The sequence below is a fragment of the Clarias gariepinus genome, chromosome 2, assembly GCF_024256425.1.
Source record: "Clarias gariepinus isolate MV-2021 ecotype Netherlands chromosome 2, CGAR_prim_01v2, whole genome shotgun sequence".
NCBI classification, from domain to species: domain Eukaryota; kingdom Metazoa; phylum Chordata; class Actinopteri; order Siluriformes; family Clariidae; genus Clarias; species Clarias gariepinus.
In genome coordinates this window covers 26,317,781-26,340,213 of record NC_071101.1, presented here as the reverse complement: position 1 = coordinate 26,340,213, position 22,433 = coordinate 26,317,781, and the positions used below count along the sequence as shown (strand labels likewise).

At 37.5% G+C, this 22,433-nt stretch overlaps 2 protein-coding genes across 4 annotated transcripts in view; both read right to left on the bottom strand.

Moving 5' to 3' along the window:
• Positions 1-710: 710 nt before the first annotated feature.
• On the bottom strand, positions 711-3,306 carry fezf1 (FEZ family zinc finger 1). The gene is made up of 4 exons (XM_053478954.1): positions 2,479-3,306; positions 1,750-1,884; positions 1,165-1,297; positions 711-970 (listed from the first exon to the last, which is right to left on the bottom strand). Exons 1-4 carry the CDS (start codon positions 3,262-3,264, stop codon positions 711-713), a joined length of 1,314 nt encoding a protein of 437 aa, XP_053334929.1. The 5' UTR covers positions 3,265-3,306.
• Positions 3,307-6,668: 3,362 nt separating this feature from the next.
• cadps2 (Ca++-dependent secretion activator 2) overlaps positions 6,669-22,433 on the bottom strand; it is a 154,313-nt gene continuing 138,548 nt past the window's right edge. The window contains exons 20-29 of one of the 3 annotated variants that reach the window (XM_053477639.1): positions 22,096-22,215; positions 19,816-19,971; positions 19,441-19,588; positions 18,622-18,636; positions 16,758-16,832; positions 16,340-16,423; positions 16,196-16,228; positions 13,053-13,160; positions 7,665-7,769; positions 6,669-7,550 (exon numbers count right to left, since the gene is read on the bottom strand). In XM_053477639.1, coding sequence (XP_053333614.1) covers positions 7,380-7,550; positions 7,665-7,769; positions 13,053-13,160; positions 16,196-16,228; positions 16,340-16,423; positions 16,758-16,832; positions 18,622-18,636; positions 19,441-19,588; positions 19,816-19,971; positions 22,096-22,215 — 1,015 coding nt within the window. In that variant the 3' untranslated portion in view covers positions 6,669-7,379. The remainder of the gene's footprint in view (positions 7,551-7,664; positions 7,770-13,052; positions 13,161-16,195; positions 16,229-16,339; positions 16,424-16,757; positions 16,833-18,621; positions 18,637-19,440; positions 19,589-19,815; positions 19,972-22,095; positions 22,216-22,433) is intronic. The other 2 variants (XM_053477645.1, XM_053477651.1) reach the window with 2 other exon arrangements.

Genomic DNA, 22,433 nt, shown 5'->3' with positions numbered 1-22,433 from the left:
AATGAGTTTTCATTTTCTCATTAGGCACAGTCCCATTACTCCTACACAAACTAAAGAAAAAAAGGCAAACCGCACACCATAACACGTGGAAGAAAATAATAACTTAGGAAGGATATGCAATAAAATGTCATTTTTATTTTGTTTCCCCTTGTTATAATGATTTATATGTTGTTTTGATGAGAAATCGGATGCCAGTGATAATTATATACAACAAGCACTTGCATAATTCACACCGATTTGGACCAAAATAAGCGGCAACAGCAGGGCTGATAACGAACAGCAAACCATAAATATTGTACACCATGAAGAAATATACCATCATCACGAAAATTAACCTAATTACCCTTAGAACTCGCTCTCTTTAAGTTAAAAGAATTTTCCGACAAATAATAAAAGTCTGTAATAAATCATACCACGCAGTAGGTACAAACCCTGAGAGTGAAGACGTGATCATTTTAGAATTGTATTTTCATTGATGAACCCAAAAAACTAACAAACAAAAAAAACAAAACAAAACAAAAAACCAAAGAAGAGACGTTTGGTTGCGGGACAGAGGAGTGTAATTATACACTAAAGAGCTCAGTTTGTCAAAACAGCAGGACCAATAAGACGTCGAAATCCGCACACTGTCCTAATGTCTATTTGGACAGACGGTTTTGGGAACGTGCTGCTTCAGACGTTCCTGGTGAAGCCCAGGGTGTGAGGACTGCTCACTGCACGTCGCGCTGATCTGCAGGTGTTCCCGGTGAGTGCGGGCCCGGCGAAGCGTCATGGAGTTTTCGTATGTGCTTCTTCAGGTCGAAGTTCCTGCAGAAGCCTTTGCCGCACGTGGGGCAGGTGAAGGGCTTCTTGTCGTTGTGCGTGTGCATGTGGAAAGTCAGGTTGTATACCTGGTGGAAGGCTTTGTTGCAGATATTGCACTTGAACTGTTTCTCGCCGCTGTGCGTCAATTTATGATTTTTGTAATTGCCTATGAGAGGGGAGCGAGAAGTCATTTGGCTTGGGATTTATTCCAGCATTCACTATCCACTATATCCTATAAAATCCTATGCCTATTTATATATTTTCTTTCACATGTTCATTGTGTAAAATCACAATTTGATAAAAAAAAAAGCTTTAAAAGAAAAGTTAATAAATAATGCTAATGTATGACATTTTTATTACCTTTTTGGTGGAATCCCTTTCCACAGAATTCACACACAAATGGTTTGTATCCGGCGTGGATGCGCGCGTGCGTGTTTAGAGTGGAGCTCCGGTTAAATGCTTTTCCACACTGATGGCATTTATGCGGTTTTTCCTGCAAACAAACATGAAGGAATGAAAGATTAATAACAAAATTTATTTTATAAAAGAGAAAAATTTATTCGAAGAATTTTGTTAAATCACATTTAATTTATAGACGAAAAAAGAAAATATTTAGATTTTTTAAATGTATTTTTATTATTTAGAAACATAAAAATAGGTTACTGAATAGTTTAGCGGAAATAGTTATCGAAACTACAATAATAACAGAACAAAACACGACAAATAACAACAAAATAACAATAATAATTATAATAATGATTAGCAAGAACAACAATAATAATAATAATAATAATAATAATAATAATAATAATAATAATTATTATTATTATTATTATTATAATTATTGTTATTATTACTGTTGTTATGTGTGAGTTCATTTGTGCATTGTTATTATTATTATTACATTTTACAAGAACAGGAATCAAGTAAAGATAATTGCGGTACCTGAGTATGAATAATTTTGTGGCGACAGAGTGTGCTTGCTTGACGGAATCCTTTGCCGCACACTTTACACACGAAAGGTCTGGCTCCCGTGTGTACGGGCATGTGTCGGGTTAAGTTATAATGCGCGTTAAACACCTGGGAATAACAGCAAATTATAAAATAGTACATTTTAATTATATAATTATGCACTTTACCAAGCTGAAAAAAAACCAACAACAAAATTTTATTTCTACATTTGAAGGATTTTTTTTTTTTACTTTTATCATGTAATGGAATAATATAATTTAAACAGAGTCTAAAGAAGTCTAAAAAAGAATAAAGTCCTTCCCAGAATAAGTACCAAGTATAAAATTTTTAAAACCACGCTACATAAAAAGATAACTATTGTGGCATTACGTAGACCAATTAATTGATATTTTTAAATATACAGTATATATATTTTATACTTAGCATAGGTTTTGTGTACTATAAATAAATATAATATTGTGAAATCAGGAGAAGGTTTCATGCTCATTGTATAATATAATATAATATAATATAATATAATATAATATAATATAATATAATATAATATAATATAATATATAAATACGAGCGTATACTTTCTCCATACAAACTAAAGGTAAATAAACTAAAACCTCGCGTATACACAATACAATAATAAATTTGTGGAAATCTAGAAACATGAATAGTAAAAAAAAAAAAAAAAACACGAGCATTTTCCCCTACCTTGCCGCACACCTCACAAGTGAACACTTTGGCTTTGGCTGGAGGTGAGCTGGTGTGTAACTTGGCGGTGCTCTTGAACAGTTTCTCCGAGAGGATGTGCGCGCTCTCCTTCATGTAGTGCTGCAGCTGAGAGTGGGAGAGCTCCTTCAGCGCCAGCGCTCCGGGGTAAGAGTCCAGGCCATGTGCGCCTCTGCTTTTTTCCGCCAGAAGGCTTTTGTGGCGTGAGTGTAACGGGGTGTTCAGCAGGTACGAAGCCACCGGGTGCAGGTTAAGTAAAGCGCCGGGCGGAGGCGCGCATGCGCTCTCCCCACAATTCACGTAGCACACGGCGGCAGCGGCGGTGTGCACGGAGGAGTGCGAAAGTACCCGTGGCCGGAAAAGTTTATACTGTCCAACCGCCGGTGCCGCGTCCCGCTGCTCGCCCTTGGCGCTGGCGCCGATGCTCAGAAGCTCGCCGGCGTTGTAGGGAAACTCCGGCTCGCTCCGGCTCGACTCCAGTCTGGGAAGTTTGTGCGCGGGCTCGTAGGCGAGCGGCATGAGCGGCAGCACGCAGTGCAGCGGGGATGGAGGCACAGCGAGTGAGGCCCGTGTGTCGGCCTTTCCCACGGCACTGTGCTGCACAGAGTTCGCCAGAGACAGCATCGACTTGGGTTCCGGCGTCCTGGCCATAATCCGCTCGATCGAGAACGCCAGGGGTTTGGCGCTGGTGACCATGCTTCCTCCCGCCGTGGATGGTGAAGGGGTGCCGAATATCCCCGCCGGGGGGTACAGCGCGCTCTCCATCATCACCCTGGGACACACGCGCCTCGTTTGGATCAGGTGCCCACAGGCGCGACTTGTTGCGGATAAAGTTTGATTCCTCTCACTGAGTCGAAAGTGAGGACATGATCGAACGCGGCGGCCCACTGAGCGCACAGCCACTCCGGTGATCTCACACACACACACACACACGCCCGCGCGCACACACTCACGCACGCACGCACACACGCGCACACAATCAGCGGCGCTAAATAATGTCTATCCGGCCTTGCTCAGCAGGGCACGATGGCCACACTCACAACTCCGGCGGCAGAGGAAAAACAAAGCAAATGAGAAGTGCAGGTAACAGCTCGATTTAGGTTTTGTCAATCCAAACACCTGCTCTCTCTTCCCCCTTGAACTTGTGATGCACTGCTGTGGGTGAGTAAACTCTCCGCGCGCCTCACTGCAGCTCTTTATCAGGAGGCGTCGCGCGCAGCTGGAAAGCGTTGGGCGAATCTCAGCTCCCCGCGCGCCTCTGCTCTGACATCACGCGCGCGTCTGACACGTCAAAAAAAAAAAAAAAAAAAAAATCTCAGCGCGTGCAGTACACAGCCACAGGACTGGCCTTCAAGTCAGGCGCAAGTCACAAAACCATCTGTGATATAAAATAATGACAATTTAATTTCAACACAAGTCGAGCTAAGAATAATATTATATATAAAGAACATAGGAGTAGCGCGCATTTCAATCAATTTCAGTCAATCAATTTTATCAATAAGTTTAAATGTCTCTTGATTCAAATTAAAGCAAGACATAAATAGATTTATATAGGCATATATAATAATATTATATTATAAAGCATACAATATAAAATATGTTTTGGTTTTACGAATTAATTATCCATAATAATAACAATAATAATAATAATAATAATAATAGGCCTAATAATAATAATAATAATAATAATAATAATAATAATGCAGCCTAAAACTAAATGTTAGCATTCTAAATCAGAGACTATTTAGATTACTTAAGGCATTCGTTAGCCATTGAGGGTTCAATAAAATATCAGTCAGTTTTTTTAGGAAAGAGAGAGAGAGAGAGTCTTTACCCAGTTTTCTCACGAGGAAAGAGAATTGAAACAGAAATAACCCGTTTATGCACCAGATAAAATGTGAATAATCAGAAATTATGGGAAATACAAGTTAGAAGGAGTCATTAATTTGCATATAATAATAAATATATTATACTAACTAATATTTATTATAGCGATTAAAGCAATAATTGTCCTATTAAGTTAAAATGGTGTTTACATTTTCAATGAGGCAATTTTACAGCTTCACTCATTTTACCAGGTCTAATGAGGCTGTTAAAGCGGTGGCAGATGGGTGTCAGATAGCCTGTAATTTACACAGTGCTTTCAGTTAATCAGCAGTCCCTCAGAGAGAGAGAGAGAGAGAGAGAGAGAGAGGTCTTTTCTTAAACGTTTCTCTTAAACGAACTCGTTCAGAACAAATTCCTTCCTCTTAAAGGCTGTTTGTAACCTTTAACTCTCTTTTCAACGCCAAAGCAAGGTCTCGAGAATCGTTTCATGTCCTGCAGGTCCTCATTCACACCCCAACTTTAGTGCTCTGTCATGCGCCTTTTCATTTTTATGTTGACATTTGTCTAAAATAAAATCAGTTGCAATTTGTATTTTTTTTTTTGCTGAAATTTATTAATTAGGATTGATCTGATTTTAACGTCGAAAATCACTGACTATTTAAAAGAACAATCCACATAATAGTGCATACACGCACACACAACGTATATATAAATAAAATATTATATACTATATTATAGGGTATATAAGAAATTAGTAGCTACGACACACAAATGCTTAGTATTAGTTGGAATAAAAATACAAACATGCATATATGATACACAAAGCTATAACCTGGTGAAAATATATTATCCTTAGTATATTTATATATACTCCTATATATCCTTAGTATAATAATAATATATATATTTTTTAAATATTTGATTTTTCTTTTTCAACACAAACATAAACTAAATTATTTATAACATCCGGATGGATATGTAATGACTGTGTAGTACTAAGCTAATAATTTTCTGCAATAACTTGTAAACATCTCGAACGAAAACCTCGCAGTAGAGAAACAGCAATAATAACAGCATCAACAAATGTTGTGTGATTATAATCCCGAAGCCCACGCAATTATCTCCACAGCTCTTCATTCAATTAGTCCACGCTGCAGCATGAGAGGACTGATGCACGTTGATTTGATTTGATTTTTATTTACTCTTTAGCTTTAGAGGAAGAAAAAAAAAACACGTTTGGAGGAAACCTGAAACGAAAGTCTAGACTCGAGCTGGGTTTAAGCTGCAGTAAAGCTGAACCCTGGAATCAGCTGAAATCAGCATCACCCTCAGGCTAGTGTAAGAGTTTTCCGTAGGAAACCGCGGCCTGTGCAGCAGATCATTAGGTCTATATGCTGATGAGCCAACATTTCGTACAGTAGAGGACCAGTGACCCGAGGCTTGAGCTTCACGGCCAGATGGGCGGTAGGCGGAGGGCGCAGGCTGCTCTTTTCTCCATCCTGAGAGAAATGCAGAGAGTTAGAGAGACACAGAGACACACAGCACTGCTTGATGTTCGCACGCTCAGCGCAATCCGTATTACACATGTACCATGAATATGAAGCTTAACATCAGCCATCAGTTGCTCTGGACATTCCCACACAATCAATTCATTACACTATGATTTACAGAACAACTCATTTAGTATAAAAATCATTGGAATTCAATGTAAATTTGTATTGTATGTAAAATACATTCAAATTATTATATTATTTATCGAAATGATTATATTTACATGCATTTTATACTTGGCCTAAAATGTTTATATAGAATGATTGTCCATTTGAGCAGTCAGTGATCCTCAACAAGATCAGTTTATTAGAAATGAAACATGTCCTGTCTATCAATCAGTACCCCTCTCCATTTTCTTTTCATTTTTGGATTCGCACACATTGGTTAAACTCACTGTCGACATATATTTTGTTCTATTTGTGAACTCGTTTTTATTAATTATGTTTGTCAAACCCACTCAGAAGAGTCTGAAAAGAGCTGTAAACAATACTTTTTCCATTGTGTTCTCATAAAGACTTCATGGTCCTTAGAAGGGAAGTGGTCATAGAGTTAATTTCATTCAGCCCATTATTTATAATTATTACGCTTTGTTAAAATGAAAACTGAAATTTACATATGATAGTAATGTCTGGTTTCCATTTTAGGCCAGAATTTTTTACGACTTAAAACCACAGGATATTTATGATGATCTCTAATTATATTTATTTAGTGATGCATTTTACTGTTCTTAATTTAAAGCACTTAACAGGTAGGAATGCGCATTGCAAATACTCTCAAATAAATGACACCTGATATTAACATTAAAAACACTTTTAATTCTTACATTTCAAACACACCTGTTCAAACTCAGGTGCACAAAATACAATAGAAATTTCTCTCACTCTCTCACACACACCTTACAAATAGGTGACATATCTCTCTCTTAAGTAAAACATAACTAAGCAACAACATTATACAGAAACGTACACAATTAATACAACTCGTTAACTTTATAGAACTGTTCGTAATAACGTCAGCAGTTATATTACCGCACAAAATTAGCATTTCATTCCTGTTTCAGACCTCTAACCTGCATGTGCAATGTTCATGCCACAGTGTAAGACGCATATAAGAACTTCCTTACATGTGATCCCATTTGTACCAAACATAAAATCCACAGAATAACCAGTTTTGTTTTATCTAGTTGTTTAGGTTTTTACCTAAATATAGCCATCAGCAGCAGCACCTCTAGTGTTCACAGTCATAGCCAGCTTTTTTTTTTTTTTAGACATTAATTTACCAAACCACTGAACATTAAATGAAATATAACGATAACACAGACATGTGAGCCATCAGCAGGTGGTCAGTGAACTATATTGTAAAAGCACACAGTAATAACAGTATAGTTATGCTTGGACAAAGGTGCTGTAGCATGGACAGAAATAGCTTGAGTGGCTTCGCTCAGTAAACTGTTTACTTAAACATCTAACATGATTTAGAGTGAATGTAATGTTGATAGACTAAAGTTAACCCTCCTCTTCATCACTGTCTCTCATGCTGATGCCCTGCAGTCCATCTCCTGCAGACACAGCAGCTGTGGCCTCCTCTATAGTGAGCCGGTTGTAGATGGTCTCATAGCTCTTGTTGTTCAAGGTGCTGTCTAGGACACCCTGCAGCCTGAAGTCGCGGTAAGACTTCTGTAAAAACAAACAAGACACTCTTCAATGTTGTTTTGCTTAAAACCATTTTTTTTTGTTTGGTGTTTTGCAACAAGAGTTGCTAATTGTTGAAGATGTTCAAGTCAGTATTACCTTGATGATCTTGATCAGGGTTTTGAGCTGATACACATGGAGCTGCAGGTCCAGTCTGTCCGTCAGCCAAACACACACTGCCTTCATGGACGTGTTGTACCATTGCTATAAATATAAGCAAAACGAAAAACAGAACCTTGGATTAGTGTTTGAGAAAAGATCAAACACTCCTGTTTTAGGTTACATCGTTAACTCCAATAGTGAGGTTAGGCAAGTGGCTTATTTAAAAAAAAAACTGTCATGAGATTAAACGCACCATTCAGTTACAATCACATTTTAAATAATTTTTACGAATACCATGAGGAAATTAAGGACAAGGTAACAAGGAATGTTCTGATGGAGTTAAAAAAGATCACAGAGCACAAGCCCCCACACAAGTCCTTAACACACATACATAACCAAGGATAGCAGTAAAAGCAGGAAATTTTATCCTCATATAAATATTTATCACATGTAAAATGTCATAATCAAGTAATTTTTTATCATGTTAACTACTTTATATTATAATTTAATGTTACTTTGGTAAAACTGTCTCTAAAAAATATTCTGAAAAATCACCTTAAAAATCTATAGCAGTGATTTGAACTAAGCATTGGTAGAGTAGAGGTAGGTGAATACCAAATCACTGCTACTGTCTAATAAAACTATTTTTATACCATTAAAGGGAATAACATTTTTATTATTCAATTAAAACCCATTTAGTATAAAAACAGGACAAAGTACCATGAAACTGATGTCAACAGCAAACATGTCTCTCTCTCTCTCTCTCTCACACACACACACACACACACACACACACACACACACACACACACACACACACACACACACACACACACACACACAATGCATTTAAAAAGATAACTCCTTGATCACTGGGTCCTCTCAACTACATCAGCCAATTAAGTAGCTAAGATGTCATGTCTGCATTTACAGGTTACAGCAAAGGTCTTACACAGCCAGCACTTAAATTCAACAGAATTGGATTTCTTTACTTTACAGGATTACTGCACTTACAGATACTAAGCAGTGGCTAGGAGTGTTTTATTGGTTCAAGAAATATATAAAAAACAGTTCTCAAGAAATTAATTCTTATTGCTTTGTCTGTTGAATATAAGCCTCTTTAGGTCTCTGGAGTATCACTATATCATCACCATATGCCAGATTTTGACTGACCTTTAATTAAATAATCATCTAAAGACCAATGTGATTATGCTTCTATTTCAAGTTGAGTGACAGCTGTAAAAGAGCAAAGAATCCTGCAATAAATCTCTATTTCTTTTGAGATAAAAATTTACTATACTGTAGTAACATAGCTAAATAATCTACGTTACAGTATTAACAGTTATTGGTTCCAGTAGTTATAAGTTTCCAGTTTTATTATCAAAATATAATACACGTCAGTCACTAAACAACAATTAGCATTTTCACATGATTGTAAAATTAGAAAATAATCTGACTTTTTGACAGTTTTAAAATACGTGATTAATTTTATGTACAATTAAATTAATTACTTTGAATTGAAACACATGTACTTTTTCTTTAAGAAATAAATTCTGTTTCAGGAAAATTGTATTGGTGTTCCTACTTGTCCAAATGTAACAAAGGGAAGATGACTAAGCACATGTTTTTTTTTTAATGTTCATAACAGCAAGTCTGGTGTACATGATTATGAACTGCAGTTACATTCATCTGTGAAGTAATCAACAATTCCACCTCCTACACTTAATTGAATGCCAGAAAAATAGAAAAGCTGAGACCCTCCCTAATTGAGACGCTCAGCTTGTAGACAGAAACACAAGGGCAAGGTGACAAGACACTAATTTGTGCAGGTTAGGGAGAGCTGCATTTCTCCATATTACCAGCAGTCAGACACGAACACATTACCGGGAACATTTCCTTCCTGCGGCAATAATCACACACTTAAGTATCTTCTTGTTCTTATGATTAAGGAGGCAGTGAAGGGCATATGTGGCACCCGTGACCAAGCGGAAGACTCTGGCCCCTTGCCATGCAGACCTCATCACACTCTTAATAATGCTGATTTGTGGCTGCCTGCAAGGGCATGCACAGCATGATTTCCACAAAGTATCTTGTCTTAGACAAACACAATGGCTCTAATATCCATATATTTTCCCATATACACTCAAACATGTGATTTGTCTAAAGACAGAACCCATGCACAGAAAACCAATCTATCCATACTAGTATAAAAAAAGAAAAGAAAAATGAAACACAAATACAGCAGTGTGGACCGCTTCAGCACCGCTCTTTCTCTTGATAAGGAAGGGTCTTTGGTGACACAGCAAGACCCTGCTGTCGGCTTCCTCTCCGTGTGCATGACTGGGTGTGTGTGAGGCGCATTAGGGAGTGAGGAGAGTGTGTGTGAGGCACATTAAACGTTGTGTGTGCTTGTCTCCTCAGCACCGCTCTCCGACCCCAGCAGAGGCCCAGCAAATAAACAGGAAAGCCCTAAACACAGCATCTCTCCAATCTTGCCCTGCACACAAAGTTTTCAAACACAATCTACACATACACTGCTGAGACCTGCCTGTTTCCGTGTGTGTTTGTGGGTGTGTGTGTATATCCTGTGCTCCTGTTTAACTGTCAATATAAACAACTGTGTGTCTATCTATTGTTTGGCAACCTGTGGACATATATTACTGATAGACAAAAACCATAAATTGAGCTAGGGGAAAGGATCTCTCTCTCAGAGATCTGTGTGCGCGCGCACACACAGACACACACACCCCACTATAAACAGGTCAACAAGAGTGTGAGTTCTCAGACACTGGAAATAGTCACAATAAACTGATGAGTGCTATTAGTGAGGCCTCATTGCCTCTTCCACTAAAAATGTTCCACACCTCCTTACACCTCTCCCTCACTGTTATACAATACAGAGCCTAGAGGAAAAGAGGCCAGAAGCAGGGGGCTCAGGAGAGAAAGAGAGACACACACTGTAAGACACTGAGGGCGGTTAATAAGACTAATGTAAACTAATCATCTTCGGCTCTGCATACAGTATATGTCAATAATAATGTAAAGCAGACAGTTTTCTCAATGCGAGTTACACCTTATACACCATCAAGTAACAAGGCACACACTGTTAGGTAAAGTATTTGGGTGGTGTGGGAATTTTGCCTGTGTATACCACTACAAAGGATGTGGATTAAGGTGTAAGCTTTTAACTTTTATTAAAAAATATATACATTTAGTTTAACAAAACTATTGCATAGACTGGGTCTTTTGTTTTTAACAAAGTGCCTCTATTTGCATTTTCTTAAAAGTAATTTGAAAAATAACAATAAAAATACTATTATTTTAATTTTACTATTAATTTAAGATTATTTTTTATACTTTGATACAACTTTGCAGTCAATGACTAGCTAAAGTCTAGAACCCATGGACATGTGCAAATGAGGAGTTTCCTCCTTTGAAATGTTTTGCCAGGCCATTACTGCAGCTACGTTTAGGTGCGGCTTAGTTGCAAGTCTTTATACTCTCAGTTTTGTCTTCAGTAAGGTGGGATAAAAAATCTGTGACTCAGTAATTGACTCAACTTTTTTAGGAAAATTTCAGGGTCTTTTTTTTTTTTACTATATGATGTGCATAATTATCCAGCTATACTGACATAATAATCATAAAACCATAATGGGAAATCAGAAGCCTGAAAAAAATAAGAGTATGTCATACTCTGACGTCAAACACAGGGGATACAGTGCAAGCATTTACAAAAAAATAAAAAGGTCAACAATGAAAAATGTTTCTAAATATCTCAAAACAAAAAAATGTTTTCAGTGACCTAAAGCAGAGTTTGCATGTGTAGGAAAGGCTGAAACCCACCCACACACTTACAAAAATTCAAATTCAATACATCAAACTCATGTGATTATCCAATTTATTTGTCTTTTGTGGTCTTCCTGGCAACAAAGCATTGTTCAATGACTAATAAAAAAAAAAAGGCAAACAGCTGCTTATACGAAAGTCCTGTCAGTGTATGACGCTGAGGGGACTCCAGACATCAACTCTTCATTTGGGTTTCCATGCATGTTAGGTAAAACCAAAGTTATCATTGCTTTTAAAATGCATATAGTTTACCACTATGGAATATTGAAATTATGTTGCAAAAATGTAGAACAGGCAAAATGATTACATTATTATTATTAATCATAGAAACAACCGAAAACATCAATAAAAACACTTTGAAGACCATAGTTGTGCAATTTCTTTGGCTCAATGAGCCATTTTGTTTTACTTTTTTGCTTGATGTTTGTACAGTACGTTAAAATGAAACAAAATTTATTATATTAACTATATTGTCCTTAAAAAAAAAGGATGTCACTTTATATTGCACAATTATATATATATATATATATATATATATATATATATATATAGTAATGCAAAAAATGGTTAAAATGCTCTGGGTCTTAAGGGCTCCATGCTAATTTACCTGATTGTATACACTGACTTTAGTCTCATAATCCACCCTTTAAGAGAGTGCTTAAGGGCTTGACAACTCACAAGCCACCCTTTTTGCTGAGACATGTGTAGAGATTCTGTGGAAAGAAAATACAGCCACTAGTGTTAAAATGAAAACCAGTAGCTAAAAGGCATCTGATCACCAGAACCAATGTTTTGTAGGTACTTGGTGCATGGCTTAACATGCATAGGATCTATTGTGTAAGGATGTCAGTCAACTGAAATATGAGCTTTTTCATGGTCCGTCACAGAAAATGACACTGCATATGTGACTGTTAATAGAGGAATTTGGTGGCATTGTTATAAAACTCTGTATGGTCTAAGGATTTGAATATAGCCTATTTTTAAATCATTCATTAGTTCTTATTTGAAAATTTTTTAATGCATTATAAATACAAAATAGAAATAAATACAAATAGAAATGACACACTGTTAAAACATTTGGTGTGTGCTTTCATATGGAGTTTTCTTCAGCTTTTTTTTTTTTATTAGCCTGTGTACAATAGCCTTAAAAATGTACTATACAAAAGACCCATAGAAACAAGTTCTCCAAAACGTAGAAATGAAAAACATCAAGAATCTGATCCCTTTAATAAGAATATTTGACCCACACCAACCTCTCTTTGAATAGCTTTCATTTAAGAATATAGGGGAAACAACTTTAATAAATTCATAATAAATTAAAATTCAACTTTAATAAATGTTTGATACTCTTTTGCATAGTGCAAAAAAATCTGTGTGCAGCAGGAGTAAGAAGCACAAAAAAAACAATACCATAAATATACAGGGTTACTCCACTCTGGAAAAGACATAATATGTGCTAAGTAAATGAAGCTGTACTTAACCTTGCTTTCGCCCACTACTGATACCACTACATGTGAATGTGTCTGCTGAGGCACTTACGTCAAAGATTTTCTCTGTGTACATCTCATCATTCACACGGTCTCTGAGGATGTCCTGGTTTTGCCTCACAAATGTAATGTAGGTGTCTGCCAGATCCATGCCAGGTTTCTGAGGCACACAGAAAAGGAAGATTGTGTGTAAGAGAGAGAGAGAGAGAGAGAAAGAGAGAGAGAGAGAGAGAGAGAGAGAAACTGAGAAGCGAGAGCTGATGTGAGATGGATTTGACAAAAATTAATCTGCAGTAAAACAAAACATTTACTATCTCTGAGGTAAAAATATAATAAATCTTTGCATGCAGAGATAAATCTGTCAATGCCTCGACCGATGTCATGTTTACAGCAGCTCACTGTCGGTCAGTTTAAGCTCTGGGGGCATTTTGAAAATCTAAAGGCATGTTAATTACACATATGAGAAAATTCATTATAATGCTCTTTTTGTGACCAGGTGGAAAACAATAACTAAGACTAATGCGCTCCCCAATTGCCTCACACTTTCAACGCAATCTTCTCAGTTTACCTGCGTAACAAATAAAGGGGGAAAAAAACATTGCTATTTACACTGGGAGCACACAAGTAGAAAAAAAAATGCTCTAATACTACTGTAATTGCTTTGACACCTTTCACACCCATTTCTCAGGGGCTGACAACCTGCGGGCAGAGCACAGCTCCTTATCACGCTATGCTTCCTCCTTCTCCTCCTACACCATGGTGGAGGACACAGGAACGCTACAGCGCAGCAAGGTGGAAATTCCCTTTTGGCTCTTCAGAGAAAAAAAGAGTGGAATAACTAGACACAAGATATCTGATGGACACTCCACTTCTCAAGTTACTGATGTTTCAAATATGTGACAGCTGCTGTGTTCGTTACAGCATAACAAAGTGACATTAAGAGCTTACTGAGCCACAGATTTGTCTAAAATACCAAGCGCACATTACTCACACTTCCGACTTAACCTAAGTGTCAATCAATCATGTAAAACTAATACATTTTTTTTTTACACACAGTCACTATATGTGTGTCCCATACATTTTAGGCTGATGAGATTTCCTGCATGACATGGACACTCAAAGATAATACACACAGACACACAAAGATAATAATGATGATGATAATGTTTTCTTTCTTGAGCCGCTATCCCACATATGGGATCTATGCAGAACATAAAAGAAGGACAGCTATTAAATGATGTACAAAAGCCCCTTTTCAAACACATACACATCCCGGACCAGAATATTACACATATACACATCCCGGACCAGCCCACGATAAGAATATTCCAAAAGGATGTTCTCAGTCACTTACTACATTTGTTTTAATGTAATTTTTTCCCATCCCAATTTTTCTGATTATTTCTATAAGAAGGTGTCAAGCAGTCCTAGTATGTGTTTGTGTGTGTGCTTTCACCTCACGGCCCCCGTAAGGCACATGGCAGCGCTTAACTACCCCAACCCTTAACCCTTTTTGTTCTCATAGTGTGACAAAGTAACCAGCTTCCCACCCCCATAACATACACATATACTCACACAAGCAAACATGAGTACACACAACCTGTCAGCAAACTCTCTTGGCCATCATTTGAACAGTATCACAAACAGCCCACGATAAGAAGACGTAGGAGCATTTGAGCCACAGCAGGGAGAACAATACGAGAGATGCTAGGAATGGGCAGGGGTGTGGGGCAGCCAGGGTGTGTGCGTATGTGTGTGTGACTGAATCAATGCAGAGGTGTGGGATGGTGCGATTAAGGCCAGGTTAATGACTGGTTAAGCTAAGGGGATAAGCGACGGGGACGGGAAACAGACGAGAAAAAGAAGCAGAGACTAAATAGATGGTAATTACACAGAGTGGCTGCTCTGGCTTCCTGCCACTGCTTCATTCACTGCCCAGGTGCAGGTGTATAAATGCGTGCGAGAGTGTGATTCTGTATGTGTGTGTGCGCGTTAGACATTGAGACAGAGAGATGAAGTATGTGTGAACTGTTTGTATGGAATGTATGAGAATCTACAGGTAAATTTGTGGTAAATAGTTTCAAGGTGGAGTGTGTATGTGAGAGCGTTCAGTTTTAATCAAAGCATGTGTTTGGAAGGGTGTGAATGTCTGACTCAATGTGTTTAGCTGAGCTACCAGCAGGGCTTGCTTTGCTAGAATACCCCACTGCTTCAATGGCAGTCTTCACAAAAGAGCAGAAGAGCTTAAAATTTCATGACAAGGGCCTAGAAATGTTTAGTGGCAAAGGCCAGCCCACATCCTGGCTCTCTGGCTCCCTCTTTCTTTTTCCAGCATGGCTGCGAAATGGGCTTCTGAGACGCTGGGTTGCCTCCACACAAAAGCGCAAGGTGGACATTACATTCTCATTTAAGACATAAGAGGGGGATTTGCCTACTGCACACCACTGGCTTCTGCGTGCCAAGAGCACATTTTTAACAGGCTAAAAGGTTTAATTGACCATTAAAGCCTTATAAAATAGCCAAGTTTTTCGATGTTGCGATTTAGGACATTTTAAAAGCATTAGTTAAAATGCATTAGTTTAAAACATCATATTCTTTCCTATGATATTACAAAAAAAAAATACCTGCACATGTCATTTTTTTGTAATACAACAAATAGCAAATCTCTAGTTGTACATTTACAGAAATAAAACGAGCGTCGATATTCTCTGCCTGTTCATTGCCTTCCTGACACCTCTCAGAACATTAGTCCAATCGGCACTGGTTGTGAAACCCGCTGTCAACAACTTTCTGGATTTCGAACCATATTCAAGCCAAATGGGTTACCAATTAGCGTTACTTAGCCAGCTCTCGGATGCACCCTGGCACTACAATAGCTCTTTGCAAAACTATGCAACATTTAGCACTGCCATTTGATGAATAAATAGGAAGTATTTCTCTCGTGATGGCAAGAGATACTGAAACAGCACTTGATACTTGCCTGTTGGTTTTCTTACTGAGAGAGGGCATGCCAGAAGGCTAGGCTGAAACACTCGGCAAAGTTGGATACCACATCTTACATGAGATTACAAAACTGGCAAACGCACAAATCAACGCATGTGCTAAATAAAATACTTTGTACACAGTCACATAGCAGGCACTAAAGCTTCATGCAGACATAAACCACCACAGAGTTCTGAGCTGAGTAACACTTACTGGGACATCCACATACTTGGCTGCTGCTTTTACCTTTAAAAGAGGGTATGAATAAACTATATTGAGTTTTTTTTTCCCATGTCTTATGTACTCTTTCCATTTTTTTGTTTGTTTTGATATTTGAAGGAAAGAAAAAACACTTACAGTAAAAGAAAGGATCGAAGAAAAAAATGTTCCTTCATCATATCGTGAAAGCTTGGACAGCACACCATCCAAAACAGCAGCAAACTGCAAGTGCAGAAAAAAGAAAAATTTAATACACGACGAGACAATAAAAACACATTTAAGCAGCATGCATGCCACATAATGACAATCTTTAGCAGCCCATGAGAATGTGATAAATAAGAAACTGAGTAATAGCAACTTCGGATGAAAATACCATCTCTGATATTGAGCTTCTAGCCTTCTCAGTGAGAGGCGTCAGAAAAATCTAAAACTCTATCATTCATAGACCTTCTTATATTCATTCACTCTAAATGAAAACGCTCGAAGGCATTCACCAGCACATGTGAAGGCCAGCAGAAGAGCTAGCAAAAGCCAACCTTAAGGAAGCAAATAGTACCTTTGAAACCAGGCAGGAGATCATTTCTTTAAAGGCCTCATCGATCAGGACATCAATTTTAGAATGGTACTGTTGCTGTGGAGATGTGCACATAATACATGGCTTGTTAATATATCGAAATGGCTTACAGCACAGATATAAACAGGGTTTCAACAAAAAGTGAAAGCAGAACTGATTGCTGAAACACAGGCTTACAACCTCATATACATGCACAGACTAAAAGTCATTATTTCCTGATTATTTTTGGCCCAAAAATACACTGAGTAATGACTATCTGACAAAGTGAAGTATTAAATCTATTCTGTATTATCCTTTAGTTATTGTAATTACCAGGACCTACACTCATCAAACCCTAATGTTAATAAGAAGCATCTGCAAACCTAATCTCAACTCGTAGTGAATGAACACGCAGCTTAATCACATAAACGTATACTGTGGAGTAGAAGAATCTTCCCGTATAACAGGGCCGAGTTAAGCAGCTAATAGGCGCTATTATGCCGCTGAATGGAATTCCTTTCCTCGTTTAAGGCAAAGGAATCTGAAGGATACTTTTTTTTTTTTTTAAGGAAGCCACAGTAAAGGCAGCCTTGTGTTTTTGTAAAAGTCTCATCCAGCTGCAGTGACCAAAGGCTCAATCTGGCTTCAATTAATTTAGTATTTTTAATTTGGATATACTGATTCATTCACCCCCCCCCAAAAAAAAAAAACAAAAAAAGAGGTGATGCTGAAAAAGATAGGCAGAAGACAAGAAACAACTCTAAGGAAGAGCAAACGAGAGACAGAGGGACAGAGAAAAAGGAGGGAGAAAGTGTGCATGTGTGTGTCTGTGTGTGCATGTGTGTAAGAGAGAGAAAGGGAAAGAGAGCCTCCATTCGGCTTCATTGAATAGATGCCTTTGCTGCATGCAAGGCAAGCGGGAGTTCATCTCTGCCAACAATGCCCTTTCACAGCACATCTAAAGAACACCCAAATTAAAAATTTCAATCAACAAAGAGCGTAGATCGGTGACAAATTGAGGGTGCTGAGAGGTCACCATTGGCAGCCATAATTTTCTTTTCACTATTTTGCACTACAAGAAATGGCAATTTTTCCATAAACGGAATTATGGGCAAATCTTAAGGACTTTTTACCTCAATTAACACTTCCATGTTTGCTTTTTATATAACAGTGGGGGCCAAATTGCAAGGGCTCCTTTTGCATTAGAGAGGATTAAATTGTGGGGTCTTTGCTGTGTGTGAAAACCAAAAGAACAATAATTTCTTTTGAAAACATTTATCTGGGAGCAATCCAGTAAGAGGCACTTCAGGGAGAAAGCAGTTTCTAAAGAGTAACCTTGCATTCTGAAACGCAGCAACCCCTTTCAATGGAAGCGTGAACAGACAAAGATATATGGTAGTAAATTTATTATCTACATATTACAAACACACACAACAACATGCACATGTGCTATAAACAAATTCTCAACTTTTATACACAGATTCAGATAAATTTTGAGCAGTTTTGAGAGTCGAAATGACAAAAATAAAAACCTTAAGAGAAACCTTAATCTGTCTGGATAAAAAGCTCTTTTTAATCCCACCAACATTCTGCAGGCTTATTCTGAATCATACAATATTTTAATGTACCATAATAAATTGAATGTTTTTATATTTACTGCTGTAAAGAAACAATCTTTGCGAGTTACAAAGCAAAGTATTAATGTCAAGTGAAATGAGCCCTGGACAAATGAATTACAATAAAAACTCAACTGAGGGATGAATTTATAGAATTTACGGACTATGGATACAATTTTGTACTTGAAGAATTTATGGACTTGTATACAAAACTGGTATTTTACAAGCCTTACGAGTGATAGTAGACTTACCCACTGTTGGTCCGTCTGAGGTATGTGGAATAATGAGCACGACACATGAAAAGAAAACAAACACAAACCTTAGTAAAGAATAAACTGTTTTGTGTAAGGCCTGTGTTTTTTTGTTAGCATTATTTTCTCATCTTACATCTTGAGTTGAGGCTTTCAAACTTACTTTAAATATACTACACACAATCACACACAACAAATAATAAAAAAAGAAATAAGAAATGCTTTAGACTAGGAGGATTAGCTGCCATGTTTTGAAGTTGTTGTTGCTGTGGCAAAATGTTTTCCAAAAGTGCACATTGAATCATAAAGCAACTCCCCCCCTCCCCCCAAAAAAGTAAAAAAATAAATAAAAAATCAAACCGGGTTGGCATTTCTTTTTTTAATGCTCTGTAAGAAATAAAAATGAGACCTCTGCCTTTCTTAAGACACACTCCACTTGCACTTTAATGACCTTTAGCAAGTCAGGGCTGTATTGTAATAAACCCAATGATTACTTTACATCGATTGTGTGAGTGTTTGTGTGTATTAAAAAAATATATGACAAAAACACTCAAAATTACAGATTAGGCTTATCACACAAAGCAGACAAAGAAGTAATTCTCTAAAATAATTGGCAAGAATCAGTTATGGAAGCTGCAACAGCTATGTTTAGTAAACCTATTCTTGTGTAAATGCTCCTAATAACGAGTTTGTAAACTGCCATTACTGTACACTCTTGCACCTGTGCATGTGAATTGTATGAGCAAATATAAGATGGACTGTATATATGGTTAATAATCTGGTTGTGGTCTAATAATTATTAACATAGTTGTGGTTTACCTCTTGGCCTTGGTCAAGGATACACAGCTTAGAGTACTGTTTCTTAGCATCCATAAGAATGTTGAACATGGTGCAGACAGACAAAGGCACCCTGAAGTCAGTGGACTTACTTGACTTCTGCATCTTAGTATCAAAAGCTGCTTTGGTCCTGTGTTTAAAAGAGGTGTAGTCAAAATACTGGATTTTTGTATGTACTTTATTTAACTTAACATCTAAACACCATATACTTTTAAGGCTGTATTCTACTTATTGATTTTTTTTTTTTCAACCCTCGTATACATTAAATTCTTTTTTGGAACTGTAAATACGATGCAGACATGTACAATATTCTTACAACCACATTTTAGACTAAATTGTTTTAATATGAGTCTTGACCTTTTAACGCAGGCCTCCATCATATCACTAGCCATGAGCTTCAGTCTCTGCTCCAGATGTCTGGCAAATTCTGGCTCTGGCCAGTGAAGGTCCATTACAAACATCTGGAGAGCATCCAGCTTCCAGAACAAGTCCTCTGATGTTGCAGAGCCATTACTGCAAAACACAAGGCATAGAAGAGCATTAGCATTTTCCATTCCTTTCCATCTGATGTAACAGGCTCTTTTTATATATATATATATATATATATATATATATATATATAAATTAGCGCTCATATATATATATATATATGAACGCTAATTTTCAAGTACTATTTTTTAAACCTGTAACCTCAGGATAATTATATTGATTTTTCAAGTAATGTGCTTCACATACTTGAAGTGTTCATCAATATTTTGAAGAGCACTGGTTTTCTGTCTGTAGGTTTGTCTAAGCTAATTTTAGCAGCAGGTACCTTTAGACAGAACATGGTAACTTAGCAACTAATTCAAAAGAAGGCTGGAGTTAAATCATACAGAATGGCACTTATGTGAAATGCTTAAATCCTAAATACATTAAACTATATGTTAATGCTAATTCTCATTGTCACCATCGTTTTTTTTTTAAATAAAACACTATTCATGCTAAATAACGTTTTTATTACTTAAACAAATGTCATAGTTTGTGAGTCAACAAAGGAAAACAACAAGGAAGCCTTGCCTGTAAAGCTTAAAGCTGTTAAAAATGTTCCTGTGTTTCCAGAGGCTTTAGACAGCCTCAGCAAGGCAGACAGATGGACTGACACCACTGTGTCAACTACAGTTAACACGACAACACACCGAGAGGCTGACACAAGCAGCATTCAAGTGTACAGCGCAAAACGCTCAGCAGTAAGGAAAAAAGGGCACTCACTCCTCTCGCTGTTAAAAGACTGTTACCTTCACAAGTGGCTGTCCTGGAAAAAAGTTTGGCAAAGTCCACAGTGCAATTAAAAAGGATGAGCATGAGTTCCCACTCGATTAATTAGCGGTGGTACAGTGTGTGAGGGCTCCCTCGGGGGCCCGCGCCGCCCCCTCAAGCCTGCACGAGCGGGGGAAGAGGCTGCACGAACAAATGGACGAGCTTCTCGCCAGGAGCGGCACTCCTATGGGGGAACACGGCATTCTGACTGCCTCTAACAACCAGATAACCATAGAGTCCCCTTGGACACACACCCACAGGACTACTCCCACTACAGACACTGTTTTAGGCCTGAAACCTGGTGTGCATTTGCAGTCCAGCCTGTTTACAATGAAAAATTATCTACATATTTTGATTTTTTTTTTTGATAATCTAAAGTGTTACCTAATAACAATAACATCACTGTCATGCTCAAGGCCTAGTGAGCACTGGACTCATTCCAATTACTTCAGTATTGAATAAGTTTGATGATATTAGCCAATTTTCAATTAAATTATTTTCATGGCTTTCGAGGGGTAAGGTATTGCCTTGGCCGAGCATTTTAGTACAAATGTTAAGATTTGCAAGATTCACAGATGACTTAAATAGTTCTGGAATGAACAAATTCCATTGCAGTGAATTTTCTAAACAAGCATGCCACACCGAAAAATAAAAATGAAAAAATTAAAAAGAAAAATGTTAGACCTTTTTCAGAAAGTGAGAACTGATGCCTGAATGGCTTTCATATCAAAAATCAGATGAATTAAGAATAACAAAAATTAATCACAGATTACAACATCCAAATAAGTACAAAAGGTTTCAATTATCACTAAATATTTGACTTATCAACACCTTGATAGCAGAAAATTCTAAAGCTAATTTAAATTAACTGGAACAGAAAGTCCAAAAATATCAAACAGAGATTCACGTTACATTATCACTTAATGCATAAGTTATCTAGGTCAAAATATTTGTCAAAGCAAGACATCCAACAAAAAAATAAAAATTAAAAACTTCAGCAGTAAATCTAAGCTCATGTGCTTAGATGCCTAAGCAGACATAGTACATTCACATCAGAACAAAATGTCTGAACACAAGCACTGATCCATGCTCTAGGAGCAAATGTGTATAACAGACATAATCCATCCATCCATCCATCCATCCATCCATCTATATATCTATCTACCCATCTATCTATCCATCTATCCATAAATAGATACACACAAGTTAGCTGACTTGTTTTTGGGTGATTCTAAAGGTTGGACACCCAATTCCAAAAGTTAAGTGCTTTCTTTACGGCTATAATAAGCACTGGCATGGCCATTAAATATGGATGGTGCCCAGCTGGCCCATACACACGTGTTATCACATAGTGGTCCAATCCAGGAGGGGGTGGAGAAGCTGGGCATCTGAGGAAGATTGAGGGGCAGGTTGGGAACTTTAGGCAAAGGCACACTTGGCAGATTGTTGGTAATAGTCCTGCCAGAGATTGAAAAGAGAAAAAAAAACAGGGAAGGAAAAAAGACAGAAGAAACAGTAGAGTGAAAAAAGGAAAGACAGATTCAAAGAATGAAGAACTGTAGAGTTTTACTTTGACGTAAATACAAAAGATAGAAAAAGCCAAGAGTGTTTTAGTGTTTAGGTATTAAGTGCGGGGAAACAACTGAATAAGGGAAAAGTCCTGGGGTTAAAATATA